General features: G+C 47.2%; 1 protein-coding gene across 1 annotated transcript in view; it reads left to right on the top strand.

Moving 5' to 3' along the window:
• The window catches only part of CACNA1E (calcium voltage-gated channel subunit alpha1 E), a 312,718-nt gene that overhangs the window by 97,137 nt on the left and 199,071 nt on the right, over positions 1-16,510 (top strand). Inside the window, exon 6 of the mRNA XM_047754407.1 lies at positions 808-989. Within this exon, the coding sequence (XP_047610363.1) occupies positions 808-989 (182 nt within the window). The remainder of the gene's footprint in view (positions 1-807; positions 990-16,510) is intronic.

The raw sequence follows: 16,510 nt of genomic DNA on the forward strand, positions 1-16,510 counted from the left end.
GTGAGACCCAGGGGTCGAGAGTCAGAGCTGGGGTCCTCCAGATCTTGGAGATGTTTTCCCTCCTTGCTCCAGCTCATGACCCTCCCCCTCTTGGCTGTGACGCACACATGGTGTGAAAGACCCCCGGGACTCTGAGCTTGGCTCGAGGGATGCTTGGGAGATTTGTGGGGAACTCACACCCCTCATTTTGTCTCTTTGTGTCTCATTTGTTCTTTTCAAGTTGAGTGGACTGCCCTAGGCAGAAAGGGTCAGGGGAGGTTGAAGGAGCCCCGCTAGGTGCAGTTTTTGTAAAAAGAATCTTCAGAAGATACCTTCCAACTTGGATTTTTATTTTTGGTTTTCGTCCTATTCAAGATCAGGGATTTATGTCCTAAAAACAAGGAGTTAAGACCCACGGAAGGGACTGTGGCTTATAATTGCTCCCAAGAAACCCAGAAAGAACTCAGGGTCTGTGCTGGAGTCTGCAGTTATCAAATCTGCAAGACTCTGCCTCAGCTCAGACCTTTCTGTGTGGTTCAGTCCTGGAAATTGCTGCGGTTCTCAGGAGAAGGTGGAAAATGGACCCCGTGGGGTTGGGTGCTTGTGGAAGAGGCTGCATTTTCAGAGGCGATTGGGGTACCCTGAGTCGAACGCACTGCATGTGAGGTTGAGGCGTAGAGAGAGGCCAGAGGGGTAGCAGCCAGAGCCAACGAAAGGACAGACCTTTCTGTAGGTCTAAACAGAGTTGTGTGTTTGTAGCCTCCTGCGGTCATTTCCGGCTCATAACCCTTGCGTGGTTTATCCCTCACCCTCCGAATATGTCTGCAGGTATTCTAGAAGGATTTGACCCCCCTCACCCATGTGGCGTGCAGGGCTGCCCGGCTGGTTATGAATGCCGGGACTGGATCGGCCCCAACGACGGGATCACCCAGTTCGATAACATCCTTTTTGCTGTGCTGACTGTCTTCCAGTGCATCACCATGGAAGGGTGGACCACCGTGCTGTACAATGTGAGTAGAGCCGGCCAGCGGCGGGAGCAGGAGCGGGGGCTCCTGGCACGGGGCGTCTGGCATTGTTGGGGCTGGCTCGTCTGCAGGGAGGGAGGGCTATGTGTGGTGTGTGGACTTGACCGTAGTAAGGGTGAGCAGTTCATGTGCCTCTGTTTTTTGGCCTCTTGCTAAGTATACAGCATCTTAATATAGTTAGGAAATTGCATGTCATGTTTGATGGGTGAACAACGCTAGCTAAATCAGATCAACTCAGCAGTCAGAGAGTATGTCCTGCTGCTGGGTCGACATGGTGGTGGGATTCAGTGAGGGGTAGCAAGATGCAGAGATTTCTTGGTTGCTGTCTTCAAAGAGTTTGCCATTGGCCTGGAAAGGTATTTCAGTAGTTCTCAACCGTGGCCAAACGTTAGAATCAGCTGGGAGCTTTAGAAATGGACACCGCCTGGGCTGTACTCCAGACCAATCCTGGAGGGATAGCTACGGGTAAAGGCTTGCCGTTAATTTTATTTTTAAAGCCTCTGAGCTGAATTTCATATGTAGCCACCCTCAGGAACCCCTGGATTACATGCACATAAGAAACATGCTTACTTGTAAGACTCACTAGGGATGCTGGTTCAGCATCCTGATTCACAGGCCTTTTCTTTGATTTTGATTTCATGTGGTTTCGAATAGTGTGATTCATATGACCAGTCATGTTGGAAAGCTTCTGAGGGAGTGAACAAGGCAAGCCTGTCTAACTGTCTGTCGGTGACATTAGGGGATCCCTGCATGGGCGCACTAGTTAGGGTGACTACTGAAGGGCCTTCCACCTCTCAGAGTCTGATCTTGACAAGTTATGAAAGGCGTGGTGCCGAGTCTAAGTGCTAAGAGGAAAGAGGTCGGGGAGGTGTGTCGTTTGATGCATAAGGGACCTAGGTGGACGAAGCGGTTTGAGCAGGTTGTCTTCAGTTAAACAGGTGCTGCCTGAGATCTGCACCCTCGTATGGAGCCAGGCAGCCCACCCCAAGGCTGATGCCTGTGGAAGAGTCCTCCCACTTACTTGCACTGCCTCATTTACCTCAAGGTGACCTTCAGTTCCTTTTAACCCGACTCCGTCTGTATAAACATAGTGTGGGGGACACAGGGTGGCTTACAGAAAGCCTCCTTTAGAAGGACATGTGGACATAATCTATATGGGAGAGAAGGGAGCTGCTGACTCAGGAGAGACTCAATCAGATTATCATAGCCGAAGAGCCAGAATTTGCATAAGAGCCCATGCAAGTCGGTGCCTAGTAAATGTCCATCCCTAACCTGGACCCATTGCCATGCCGGCAGAGCAAGGCAGGTGGAGCTTTGTACAGAAGAGCTCCAGGCTGTTATGCTGAAACTCTGCAGGGCAATGAAGAAGTCCCGAGGACCAGCGTATGCTCAACAAGCCCAAGGGTTCTGTGTGACCCTCTGGGGTTCCCACCAGTTGTGGAGGTGGCAGGAGGGAGGGAAGGGAGGCCCCAGTGACTCCTCGTTTGAGATGTGAAGGTTGTCTTGAGGCCATGTCACTCAGTTAGCCAGGCACCTCTGGAACTTGCAGTCCCAGCCCCACAGTGGCTGGTGTCATCTGTAGGACCTTGGGAAGGATGCCAAAGACTCACCTAAGTGATGTGATAAGTACATTGAAAGCCTGAAAGGAGAAGTGTTGCATTTTGAAGATACAGGCGAGATCCGTTGGTCCTCTGGAGCCAAGGCTTGGAAGGTACTAAGATAAGAAGGAATCCCTCATCCCTTGCATTCATTCCTTTGTTCATTTTTCCATCCATTCATTCATTTGGCCTACATTAGTGAGCATCTGTGATGTATCAAGCGCTGTGCTAGGCACTATGGTAACAGAGGAGGAAAAAAAAAATGCCATGATCCCTGCTCTCTGTTGCTTTTTTCAAATCCCAGTCTCTCTCCACTTATATATCGAGCATAGGTACAGAGGGAGGTCACATAGAGGCAGTGAACTTGCTCTCCTTTGTCAGTGCACTCTACCGAGGAAGAAGGGAGAAGAAGTCCAGCTGCAGATGCTCTGAAACCTTTCATTGCTCAGGCTCCCAGGGCCGCAGACTCATAGTACCTCTGATTTGCAGTCCATCAGTCATTGAACTTCACTGAAGTCCTTCTGCTACTCCTGTGGCTGGATCCAGGCTCGAGGGAACTCATTGAGCTATAGGGCTGGTTTCCAAAAAGTGACTGACTATTCCTGGGGCAGAACGAACTCATGTCTACTTTGAATTATATCACTTTCAAAGCGTTGGAGCCATGGGCAGGGCATGGAGCCAGGAGTCCACAGGCAGAGGTGATGGTCGTAGGCAGAAAGCTACCCCTCGATTCAGGAGAAGTTGGATGGAAAAGACACTTGATTTTCAGCCAGTGGAATAAGGACACAGTCTGGTTCCCTCAGAAGAGAGGGCTCTTGCAGGGTCTGGGCCTCAGCTGAGCAGGGAACTGGGGTGTGAAGGAAGCATGGCCCAGGTAGAGCTCTCTTATAGGAGCTGGAGTTAGGGTTGTCTGCCACCGGAAGAAGGTTCAGAGCCATGGACTCTTCATACTGGTGGGTATAGAGGCTAGCAATATATGATGGAGTCACATCAGACAAGTTTTGTTAAAAAATCAAAATTCAGCTGAGTGAATTATATTTTATTTCATTTCATTATTTTTTGTCTTTTTAGGGCCACGCTTGTGGTTTATTGAAGTTCCCAGGCTAGGGGTCTAATCAGAGCTGCAGCTGCCAGCCTCAGCCACAGCCATAGCAATGCCAGATCCGAGCCACATCTGCCACCTACAGTGTGGCTCATGGCAATGCCAGATCCTTAACCCACTGAGCAGGGCCAGGGATCGAACCTGCATCCTCATGGATACGAGTTGGGTTCGTTTCTCCACAGTTCACAATGGGAACTCCCTCAACGGAGTGAATCTTTAAGATGTTATTGACTTTATTAAACCATTCACCAAGCAAGCAGCATCCCATCCAGCAGCTGGAAAGGCGTGCTGAGAAGCTGTACAAAATCGAAGACTTTAATAGACAGAGGATTCGGCGCCAGGCAGTTAGTAAATAGTGGTTCTGTTGTGGCAAGCTCACTCTCTTTTTGGGGATGGCAGGCTTTAATCAAGCCAATGGCCTCACTAGGGCTGACCGTGATTCCTGATTGACTGCTTTAAAATCCCATTTGTAGGCGAGGCTGACATTGTAACGAAGCTTTGATTTGGTGACATGGAGAAACCGGACACCTCAGATTGGAACTTGAAACCACAGGGCCAAGACTCAAACCCAGCCAAAGTCCAGATTGGGATTTGAACGCTCTTTTTTTTTTTTTTTTTTTTTTTTTTTTAAATTAAAACCACACACCTAGTCCCAGGACTTACTGAAGTTCAGGTTCTTGATGTCTCAGCACAAAAGCAGTTTAGTGAGAGGCAACCTGATAGGAAAGACGTAGATTTTTTGAGAGATGGATAAAGGGTGGGCCATCGCGCAAGACAAGAGAGAGTGGCCCTGGGAGAAACACACTCCACAGACGGAGTGTGGGCCATCTCAGAAGGTGAGAAGTCAGAGGCCCTGAATATGGGGTGGTGAGTTTTTATGGGCTGGGCAGTTTCATAGACGAATGGGTGGAAGGATTATTCCAACTATTTCAAGGAATGGTGGGGGTTTCCAGGAATTGGGCCGCTGCCCACTTTTTGGTCTTGTGGGGCAGCCTTGGAACTGTCATGGCACCTGTGAGCGTGTCACATATATGACAGAATTTTCCATATATGTTAGAACTAGTTGCCCCCCACTGAATTCACTATAAACAACAAGTCACCTTAGTACTCTAAATACATGTGTGTATATATGTATGTTTCCGCATAGAGAGAAATTACCCACTGGGCCTTTCCTACCTCCACTGCTAATAAGATGCAACTATAACTGTGTTGATTTCTCTTTCATCCATTCGTGCTGGGAAGGCCCAGTTCCCCCAGATGCCCTATCTCCTCACAAAAGCCACAATGAAAAGGGAGTCCCTCTTTCCCAGTCCAGTGCTTCTTCTCGTCAATGGTCACAAGTTCGTAAGATTTATTGGCGCCAGTTATGCCCAAACCATTTGGAGAACCTTTGGGTTTACACTGTACACAGAAGCTATCAAACGTGTGGACCCCATGCAGCCTTTTTCTTTTGAGCTGGAATGGGTCCCTGGTGTCCGTATCCCTTTTCTGCGGCACAAGCCTTCCTTGATGCCTCCTGGGACATGGGTGGCTCTGCCATGGGTTACCGTTACCTTGATTTACATGTAGCTTTTCTCCTTTTCATGCATGATTGTAAGGGAGGGGGGGAGAGTTCCCATTGTCAGGGCAACCTGGAGTCAGTCCTATGTGCTCACTTTCCTCTCTCCCAACATTTCAACTCGGCTTGGTCACCCTCCAACTGTGTTCTTGGCTTCCCTCCCTCTGGTGGTGGAAAGATGCAAAGCAGTCTACAGTTCTGCTGGCTGCTGCTTCCTGTTTTGACTGTCTCTCCAAAGGTCTTCGCCACTTGCAGACTCTCCCCTCTTCTTACTAGTTTTTTGGTTGGTTTGTTTGGCTTGTGTTTTTACAGCCACATCTGTGACATAGGAAAGTTCCTGGTTTAGGGGTCGAATGGGAGCTGCCGCTGCTGGCCTCCATCACAGCCACAGCAACCCTGGATCCTTCAGCCATTGAAGGAGGCCAGGGATCCAACCCCCATCCTCATGGATACTAGTCGGGTTCTTAACCCACTGAGCCACCACAAGAACTTCGGACTAGTTTAATTCGTTGTATTTCTCCTAATCTGGCTGGGTATTCCTTCTCCAGTACAGCCTCTTGTCCCTTGGCTCAGTGCTGTTCACTCTACAGATGTTACTTTGGCTCCAGTCCTCGCTTCTAGCCTCTTCCCCTGGGCTAGATGTGGCTCTGAGGTTGGCTTTCCCCTGGTTCTGGTCTGAATCTTGTTTCTCTGCTGTCGTTCTGGTTTTGGGTTAACCTGCCAGAACAGGTTGTCTGGTATCCAGACCAGTATCCAGATTGCAGCAGTGCCCCGTTGCCATGTGCAGTTACTCACATCTGTCCTCTTCGAGGCGGGTACTTCAGATCTATGCTTGTATTTTACATCTGTATTCTTCCCTAAGCTGTTTCACCCCTCACTTGGTGTCGATCGCTCAGGCAGATGTGGACACGTCTTGGAGGCGCGCTGTTGCTCTGGCCTTGCGGGCACGCCAGCTGGATCTGTTACGACTGCCTGGGGGCTGTGCCACTGTGCTGGGAGAGCTTATCATACTCTTTCCTGGCTTTTGGCACAAAAGGGCGACTGGTGGTCTGGATGCTTTCTGAGAGTCTTCCTCTCTCTGAGCAGTCCTTTGGTTGGTAACAGTGCCTGTGGCTATCTTTTAAGTTGCCTCCTCCCTGCGTCACATAGCTAAGAGTGGTTGGTAGGTGGTTAATAGCGATTCGCTTTTTGCCTCGTTGGCATTTTGTGTCTGTGTATTAGGCATAAGCATGTGAATAACACCATATCCAAGGGTTGGTAGAAAACCGCCACCTCCAGCTTCCTGAAGTTTCTCTGATGTTATGGTGCCTATAGAGAACACGTTTGGGGCCGAGTTCCATGCAGCGAGGAAATGTGTCTTCTTATCTCGGCTCCAGTCTTCCTTACCACCTCCTCCACATGCCCAGGAGACAGAACATACCCCAAAACTCACTTGACAACCAGGGCCCAAGAATCTACCATCGTCTTATGGTGGCAGAGCCCTAAAGTGTACCAGCCGACCTAGGATCAAGTATGCAGTGGGTGGTATTTGTAGACTCCTGAAACCAGGATCAGTCATGCTCCAGAATAGGCTGACTTTCCCCCCACCTCCGTGTCTGTACGATTCTGTGCCTGTGTCCTTGCAGGAATCCTGGACCCTGTCATACAGATGGCACCTGCACTCTGATATCAGCCTTGCTCACCTCTGACTTACGCAGTACACAGAGGGGTTGATCAGTGGATCCTGGAAGTTGGTCCGCTCCTTTCCCGTGAGGGCTGAGAGGTGAAGTAGATTGGGAAGAAGATAAAGAATTGAGTTTGGACATGAATGAAGAACTCGTGATGCTTATTTGATCTAGTGGTGTAAGGAGAGTTGGATAACCGAGTTTAGGGTAGAAGATATAATTTATATCTTAAATTATATTACTTATATGTCATACATTTATATTTATATATTTAAGATATATCTAGGCTAGAGATATAAATTAGGGGGTTTTCAGTGTATAGATGATACTTAAAGCCCTAAGAGTGGATAAACCACCAACAAAGGGCATACACCGCACGATAGAGAAGAGGTTTGAGAACTGAATTCCAGTGTGAAGATGTTGGGGAGTGAAGGCCTTCTCAGCAAGGAGCCTGAGAAGGAGCTGTAAGGGGCGTGGCATCCTGGAGGCCAAGGGAAGGGAAAGAGCTTCAGGGAGGAGGAAGGAGAGGCAATGGGCTGAGTCAAACGCTGCCTTTGGATGGGTCAAGTAAGATAAGGGCTAAGAATTAATCATCAGAGGCCAGGAGAGGGGAGTGGGAAGGATGAAAGCCTGGTTGGAGCAGGTTTGAGCCAGGGTTAGAAATCTGTACAGACCATTGCGATGAGTTTCGTTGAAAGGGAAGCAGAGACTATGGGGCAGGTGAAAGAAATATCCTCTGTTGAGATTATTTTTGTTGGACTATCCTGATGAGAATGAACCATTCAAGAGAAGGATGTTTGCTGATGGAGAGGGAGGATGGTTGGTGGGGCAGCCCTCTAAAGCCAGTGAGAGGGGATGGGCTTCTAGCCCGTTGACAGGTGGAGGGCAGGGCTTGAGCCCAGCATCATGGTTCAGCCATAGTCCTAGGAGGGAAGGCTGCAGGGGCAGGGATGTGGGCCGGTGGTGATGGAAGCTAGTGGAAATGCCCCTCTCTTTTCTCACGGAAAGTCAGACCATCAGCAGCAGGTGGCAGGAGATAAATGTTGGAGGTTTGAGAGAAGGTATGAATAGTTTTGTGGGAGAGTGAGGGAGTGAGTAGAGTGGGGAATCCCTTTTCTGGGAAGCATTTGGGACCCACTTGGGGTTCGTGGTGCTGAGGTGAACGTGAGACCAGTGAACGTTCTGTGTTCTCCTCTGGTCACGTTCGGCCACTGAGGTCCAGGCAAGAGTGGATGGAGTATTGGCATTTCCCAGCCTGGTTTTTCCAGGTGAGAATAATAAAATGAGGGTCAAGTGAGTGCCCTGGGCAGAGCAATGGAAATGGAGCTGCGTGGGGAGGAGGGAGGTGGGGGGGGACTGTGAAAGGCGAGGAAAGGGATTATCGGCCCTTTTGCCAAAGTTGCTCTGGAACCTGCCGGCCGAGTGTCATTCATGGAGTGAGTTGAGCAACCTTTGTCATTGCAGACAGGCAGTAGAAGGAAGTATTGAAAGCAAATGTGCCGAGTTCTAATTTCGTGCTCGAACTGCCCCCAGGAGAGGCAGAGTGAGTGAGTGGGTGAGGGCTGCGTGTGCCCACGAGGAGCCTGTGACTGGGAGGTGTGACATACCTCCTGTGCCCACCCAGACATCCCTCCTGGGCGCCTGGCTCTGCTTCAGCCCAATTCAGAGCATTGACTTGGGAACATTTGAGGCCTGAAACCTAGCGGCCCGCCCCCCTTCCTCACTAGCCTTTATTCTGTCATCTTGTTTTCTCCCTCAGAGTGTCTCTTTTCAAAAAAAATGCATTTACGGTTGTAGCTTCTGCCGCTGCCGTTGGCAGCCTGTTTTTCACGTGAATCACTTGTCCTCTCCGCCCTGCAGTGCCTTCCTCCCGCACCCTCTCCATGGCGCTGGAGCCCGGGGTCTCCAGCTGCCACTCCCTGGCTCCATCCTGGGAAGTCCGTGGTTTTTTTTTTTTTTTTTTTTCCTGTCTCGTGCATGTATTCTCATCCATAGCTGCTTCTCACCCCTGACTATATTCCTCTTCTTTCCTGTCCATTTGGATTTCTGAATAATTTGTCAAGCCAGGGATGCCCTAATGTTTGGCGTTGGTTCCAAATACGCCAAGTTCGCCTCCTGATCAGGTGCCTGAATTTCAACCCCACACCAGGCCAGGCTCCAGATCTTTTGTCTGTGCGGAGCCATTAGGCTGGCTCAGGGCTCTTGGCCTTTCTTGTCGCCCACTCTAATACACAGTTTCATTTCTGATCCGTGGCCAAGGCCTCAAGTGCCTGGTGCGTCAGGCAACCTTCGACTGTGATCCCTCTGTTCTGAGGCGACACCAGGCCTTAGGAATCAGGGGCGGAAATGAACTCAGGGTGGCACGTTGGCGATTCCATGGCTGTTTCAGGTACTTTCTGCTGGACCACTCTCAAGGCCAAATCCCTCTGGGATCCCAGCCTGACAGGGATGACACAGGGCCAGTGTCTGACACCCTGGACAAGCCACAAGGTCTCTGTCATGTTCCTCTCAGTTGATCATTCACTAGGCAACTATTTCTTGAGTCCTTTCCCTCAGTGCCCTCAGAGTGGGGTCCTTCTTCGCATCACCTGGGGGCAGTTCATACAAGTGCAGGTTCCTGGGCTCTGCCTGGAGGTAATGCACCAGCAGCTGCAGAGACAGGAGGATGGAATCTGTATTTTTAACCGGCTCCCTGGTGATTGGGAGGCCGCGGTGACCAGTGACGTTTGTTTGAGAGCCACGGTTCCACGTAGTGACTGGGCCCGGGGAGGGTGAGGGGAGCTGCAGAGCGAGAGCGTCCTGAAAGGCAGCCGTCGCCCTGTCTCCCCGACTGTGTGGATCTGCACGAGGTCACGCTTTAATCCGTATGTGTCTAATAGAAGGTGACTGACACACACTGGCTCTCAGGAAGAGGATCAACCCGCTGGCCTGTCCATCCTCTGGAGGGTACATTTCTGGCTGCCTCCCTCCCCTGCCTGCTGGGTCTCCTCTTCCTGCTCCACCCCTGGGCACCGCCCTTCACCCCGAATCAGGGACTTGTCAGGGGAGATTTGGAGCTGGGCTTCAGGGGCTCTTGCAAAATGGTCTCAAATTTTTTTTTTTAAATGCTTTTTTTTTTTTTAAACTTATAAAAATGGAAGTCTAGTTGATTTACAGTGTTTCAGATATATAGAAATAGGATTCATTTATATGTGTGTGTGTGCGTGTGTGTGTGTGTGTATACACACACGTATATACCACATATATGTGAATATTATCCATAAAAAGAATGCAGTCCTGTCAGTTACAGCAACATGAATAGACCTAAAGACAAATACCATGATAGCATTTGTATGTGGAATCTCAAAAAAAGATACAAATGAACAAATTTACATAACAGAAATAGATCAGAGACATACAAAACGAATTTATGATCACCAAAGGTGAAAGGGAAGAGGAGAGATAAATCAGGCACTTGGGATTAGCAGGTACACACTACCACATGTAAAACAAATAAACAACAAGGACCTACTGTATAGCACAATGTCTTATAATATCTTATGTAAGATATGAATATCAATATCTTACAGCATTATTAATGTCTTATAATAACCGATAATGGAAAGAATCTGAAAAATTATATACATACACAAAATTATATATGTGTGTGTATATACATATACGTATGTATATACACACACATACATATATACACATGGACACACCACGTATTCTTTATCCAGTCATCTGTTGATGGGTCTTTGGGTTGTTTCCATGTCTTGGCTGTTGTGAATAGTGCTGCTCTGAACATTGAGGCGCATGTATCTTTTCAAATTAGAGTCTTTTTCTTTGTAGGTGGATGCCCAGGAGAGAGATTGCTGGATTATATGTTAACTCTATTTTTAGTTTTTTGAGGAACCTTCCTACTGTTCTCCATAATGGCTGTACCAGTTTACGTTTCTACCAAGAGTGTAAGAGAATTCCCTTCTTCTCCACACCCTCTCTGGCATTTATTATTGTAGACTTTTTTATAATGGCCATTCTGACCAGTATGTGGTCAAATCATTGTAGTTTTGAGTTGCAGTTCTCTCATAATTAGCGATATGGAGCATCTTTGCGTGTGCCTGTTGGCCATGTGTATGTCTACTTGGGGGAAATGTCTATTTAGGTCTTTTGCCCATTTTTTAATTGGGTTGGTTGGTTTGTTGCTATTGAGCTGTATCAGCTGTTGGTACATTTTGGAAATTAATCCCTTGTCAGTCATATCATTTGCAAATATTTTCTCCCATCCCGTAGGTTGTCTTTTCTTTTTGTTGATAGTTAAAATACATCTTTTAGCTACCATACTCCCGTGAATCCAAGATATTTGCCATCAATTATAAGATCTACTAAAAACTTAATAACAACATTTCAAGGGAAAAAAAAAGCCTACTACATTCCATATGTTACATAGTCATATAGTCTGAGTTCTGGAACCTTCACCTATGAAGAAAGGTATATCTTAGAATTGAGGAAGTGGAAGTTTTTTTTTTTTTTTTTTTTTTAAACTAATTTAAAGTGTCACACATCATCAGTGTCTTCTAGATCAAAATTTCAGACTAGGAGAGCTACCCTGAGGTCACCGTGGCTTAATTCCTTTCTGTGCAGACATTAGAGTAAAGCTCCCTTTGCCATTTCCATATTCATTTGCACTTTGTGTCAATGCGCTATTGATTAGAAGGCTTGTAGTTCTGTGTTCGTCTTTTTAAAAAATTCAGGCCTGAGCTTGTTTGCTCGCAGAAAGTGATATAAGTGAGCACACTCTTCCCTTTCTGTATGATTCAGGATTTTCTCACTACTGTGAAACTAAAACAAAATACAGAAAGAAACTGGTTGCCAAAGCGGATTTGAGACTGCCACAGTCATCTCTAACCCTGGCTTCAGTCCTTATCCTCCCCCAAACCAACACATGTTTTGAGTGACTGATGCTATCTTACATACGTGTTTCGTATTATAAATACATATGTGTATGAAATAGCAAAAATACGCTTATGCCAAAGGCATTCCTCTCTGTGCATTTTTTTAATTTTAGTTTTTATTTTTTATTACTCAATGAATTTATTACATCCGTAGTTGTACAATGATCATCACCATCCAGTTTTATAGGATTTCCCTCCCACAACCTCAGCACATCCCCCCAACCCCCAAACTGTCTCCTTTGGAAACCATAAGTTTTTCAAAGTCTGTGAGTCAGTATCTGTTCTGCAAAGAAGTTCATTCTGTCCTGTTTTCAGATTCCACGTGTCAGTGAAAGCATTTGATGTTGGTGTCTCCTTGTATGGCTGACTTCACTTAGCATGATAATTTCTAGGTCCATCCATGTTGCTGCAAATACCGGTATTTTGTTCCTTTTAATGGCTGAGTAATATTCCATTGTGTATAGGTACCACATCTTCTTTTGATCCACTCCTCTGTCGATGGGCATTTAGGTCATTTCTGTGCATTTTCTGCATGGACGTTCTGATGAAGATCATGTTGGAAACAATGATTTCTGTTCCTAGAGGTGGTTTAACATGGGTTAGGAATCCTGGTCCCACCTTTACTTCCTGTGGGACCTGAGCAACTTAGTTAACCTCTGTTCCTTAGTGTCCTTAAAATATCATGCGAGGATAGTTATGGTGACCGCCTTGTAGAGCTGTAGTAGGAGTTCCATGAGATAACTCAGATAAAGCCCTTGGCATGGGCCTGGCACATGGGAGGCACTCATGGCGTCAAATAATTATTTAAAGCATTCTGGGAACACCACTCCTGGAGGGGAGATGAGGAGAGCATCATCTCACACGGCCCACTCACTGTCCGGATCTCTCCTTTCAGGCAGGTCCCCTCCTGTCTCTCTGCCTTGCCACCTTGTGTCTCTCATGTTCATGGTTGCCAATCTTGAATCCCTGTTCTTCGAATTAGATTTTTTTTCCTCCCAGAGCCTCCTCTGACTACCCCTGGAAACTCGCAGAAGAGACCTTTCCTCTGAGGCCTCTTCCCCAGGCCAGGAGCATTCATTTGGTGCTTTTCCCACATGCCCCATCACAGGTGGTCTCTTGCTTAGGTGCCTCTGTCTCTCTTCCCTGTTGAAACCCTGTCGTCTCCTGGCATCAACCACAGTTCCCCAGAGGTGGTTCAGCATTCCAGTAAGTATCCATTGATGGACTGGTTTCACAGAGAGGCTCTGTGAACCCATCAAGGGCAGCTTGGCTGCAGACCACCTGGCTCTCAGGGTCCGTGTTCTGATGAGGGGACTTTGGTTGGGGACGGACGCGGCTAGTGCTGGACAGCGGCTGTCACCACGGTTACCACAGTCTGCTTTTCCCGCTGAGCTGCTGCTCAGCGGCCTGCTCCCTTCTCCTGTGACAGGTAGAGGCACCAAAAAACCCAACTAGTGAAACATAAGGGGACTGTACTTTATTGGAGTGTTTCCACAGGGCTTGTGTGTAACTAGTAGTTTATTTCTCTGACACAGTTGGCCCTCCTGGCTTGGAATCTGGCTCTGAAATGCTCTTAAAGAGACCCAGACTCAGAGATGGCCATCTGAGGGATGGTTAGGGTCTGGGAGCAGAACAGAGAGAAAGGATGTCCTGTTTTCTGTGATGAAACATGACCAGGAACAGCCCCCAACTTGAAGACACTGTTTCTGGGATCACTTTCTGCTGCTGAATGTACCTTTTACAAGCTCCATTTGTTTTACCTTTGAAAACATCGGCTTTGGTTTGATACACTGAGGAGGGCCGAACAGCCGCTGGAACCCCTCTTGCCACTTGCCACGAGCCCCATGATTGCAGGCAACATACTTGTGTCTCTTTGTAAATGTCAGTTAGATGAATAAATACATGTGTGTTAGTCTTCTCATTAGTAAGATGGGGGTAATACCACCTGCTGTTTCTAACCTCAAGAGTCTTGTAGCAATTACACAAGATAAAACACATGAAAGTGCTTTGAAAATACCCTGAATCCCTCATTCCTTGCTTTGTGAATGCTCTTTTTATGACTTTTTGCTTATATGAGCTGTATACTTACACACTCCGTTTTGCTAAGTGAGGTTTTTTTTTTCTTTTCCTTTTTTTTGCTTATTCAAAGAGGGTATCTGGTTATGCTGTCACGAGTGTGTAAGGCAAATTCTCCCATCTTGTTTCTTGTTCTTTAGCATCTGTTTACTCTGCATATCAGAAGCTCTCATGGCTCGTGTTTTTGCTTAGAAGCATAGTGTTGTTTAAATTAAGTCTGTATGGAAAAACTTACCTGTGTCTGTTACAAAAATGGCATCTGAATACATTTTAAGAGTTCATACTAGTTTTTACGAACTTGCATTACCTCTAGATGATTGGTGAAATGCTGACATTACGGCTGCCCCCAAATTGTAACAAGTTTCAGGACTTTCTACACTTCGTGTTAGGGCAGACCCGACATCAGTCTACAGCAGTGTTTCTAGATGGGCCAGGACAGAGCCCTTGATGAAGTTTTTATCAGTCTGGCATAATAAGAAAATAATAGCAATATGGTTTTTCACGAAACTGAATGTGTTCAACCTGTAATTGAAATTTTTTTTTTTTTGTCTTTTTGCCATTTCTAGGGCCGCTCCTGTGGCATATGGAGGTTCCCAGGCTAGGGGTCAAATCAGAGCTGGAGCCACCGGCCTACGCCAGAGCCACAGCAACGCAGGATCCGAGCCACGTCTGCAACCTACACCACAGCTCATGGCAACGCCGGATCGTTAACCCACTGAGCAAGGGCAGGGACCGAACCCGCAACCTCATGGTTCCTAGTCGGATTCGTTAACCACTGCGCCACGACGGGAACTCCCTGTAATTGAATTTTAATTGAAAAAAGTTAACAGCCCTGTTGCAAGCCCCGATTCTTCTGTATTTGTTGTGTGAAAATTCTCTGATCTGTGAAAGCAGGAAAAAAACCCTATGGTAATACAGACTTTTATCTATGTAGTAGATTAATCTATTAATATAATTATATTCATATAAATAATGTACTTGCGAATGCTCGGTATTGCTGTTAGCAGTTTGGTGCTTGAGTTTTTGTTTCCATTATGCTGACAGCTTTTTACATTAATTTTAACGGGAATTAGTAGTTGCTTATATGACTCGTCGCCAAAGAATGAATATTTTAGAAAACCAATTAGGTTAGAATAACAAATACTATAAGGAATAGGTGGTGTCAGACACTGGATTGTACTCAGAAGATCTGGGTTCAAGTTCAGGTTTTATCCCTGTGCCCCACTCCCCAATGCCATGATTGCCTAGGCAAGTCACGTGACCTCAGTGAGACGCATTTTCCTCTTCTATTAAATTGGGGCACTTAGTTCATATTATGGTTGTAAGAATTAGATCAGAATGTTTATATGAAAGTGTTTTTTGTGCTCAGATATGCTTTATCAATTTCAGGTATCTTTAAAATACTTGAAGATGATGCACAGTGATGTTCAGAAGATTTCTGTTATTGAGCTTAGCAATGCGGATTTTTCACATGTAATCTTTAAATGGGTTTTGGCAGATTTGGTCAATGGGGTCCCTTGGAAGGAAGACAGAATATTTATTATTCAAAATATTGTTGGAATCTTTCTCTTTCCTTTGTGCACAAAACGTTACAATAGCATACCTTTTCTAACCGTTTCCTTGAGGACGTAAAACGGAGCCACTACTTCCTGAATCACTTGTATAAAAACGGCAGATTCTAGATGAAGCAGGAAAGAAAGGGAGTGTGGGAGCCTGAGTCCTTTCTCTGGAGTGACTGATCTGAGTGACTGAGGCATGCCACCACTTGCCTTTGGGGGTGCTGCTAGTTATAGCTGTGCGGTGAATCAGAGAGGATGCCCTTCGTGATTTGGAAGGAAAGGCAGGACCCAGAGGGCAGCGGGCCTGTGCCCGCATAGGCACAGGTGATCCCGCCTCCCTTGCTGTGAGTCGTGATCCCATTCCAGTTCTTGGCAGCACACGTCCCCCAAACCAAGGCGGGACTGGGGTAGTCTGCCAGGCTGGCACATCTCTGTCACAGCCTCCCTCCCAGGGCTTCCAATCAGGGCTCTATCTCTTTGCTTTCCCCAGGTCTCCCATTCTCCTCTCCATGCGAGAGGTACCTGCTCCTTAGCACATTATGTTGGAGAGGCGTGACCCAGCCCCTCGGGGAGCATGTCCCCTTGAGCAAGCTGGGAAGGAAGAGCAGGGAGGCACCCATGACTAGCTAAGTCACCAAGGTTGTGCACCCCAGGGACTGGGCTTCCAGCTCCAGTCCTGCTGGGGACCTCAGATTCCTTGGCCTCGTTGAGCCAGCAGTCTTATCCACCCTCTAGAGTCTCACTCTACCCAGGAGCACGAAGCCTGGCTCTCATCCCACGCTCCTAGAAGCAGCTGTGACTATCTGTGCGTTGAGCCTGGGAAAGGTTACCGCAGAGTAATTGCCCATATTCGGTCTGTGTGCTTGTGTGTGACTGAGCGAGGGGGTTGGGGCGTGTGCCTCCCTTTTGTACCAAGTTATTTATTGCATTTGTCTTACGGCTTCCATTTAGAGCTAAATAAACTGCAAAGTAGGTTATTTGAGCTGGATCTCGGGTGTTTTCATTAAGTGAG

This window comes from Phacochoerus africanus, chromosome 11 (assembly GCF_016906955.1).
Source record: "Phacochoerus africanus isolate WHEZ1 chromosome 11, ROS_Pafr_v1, whole genome shotgun sequence".
NCBI classification, from domain to species: domain Eukaryota; kingdom Metazoa; phylum Chordata; class Mammalia; order Artiodactyla; family Suidae; genus Phacochoerus; species Phacochoerus africanus.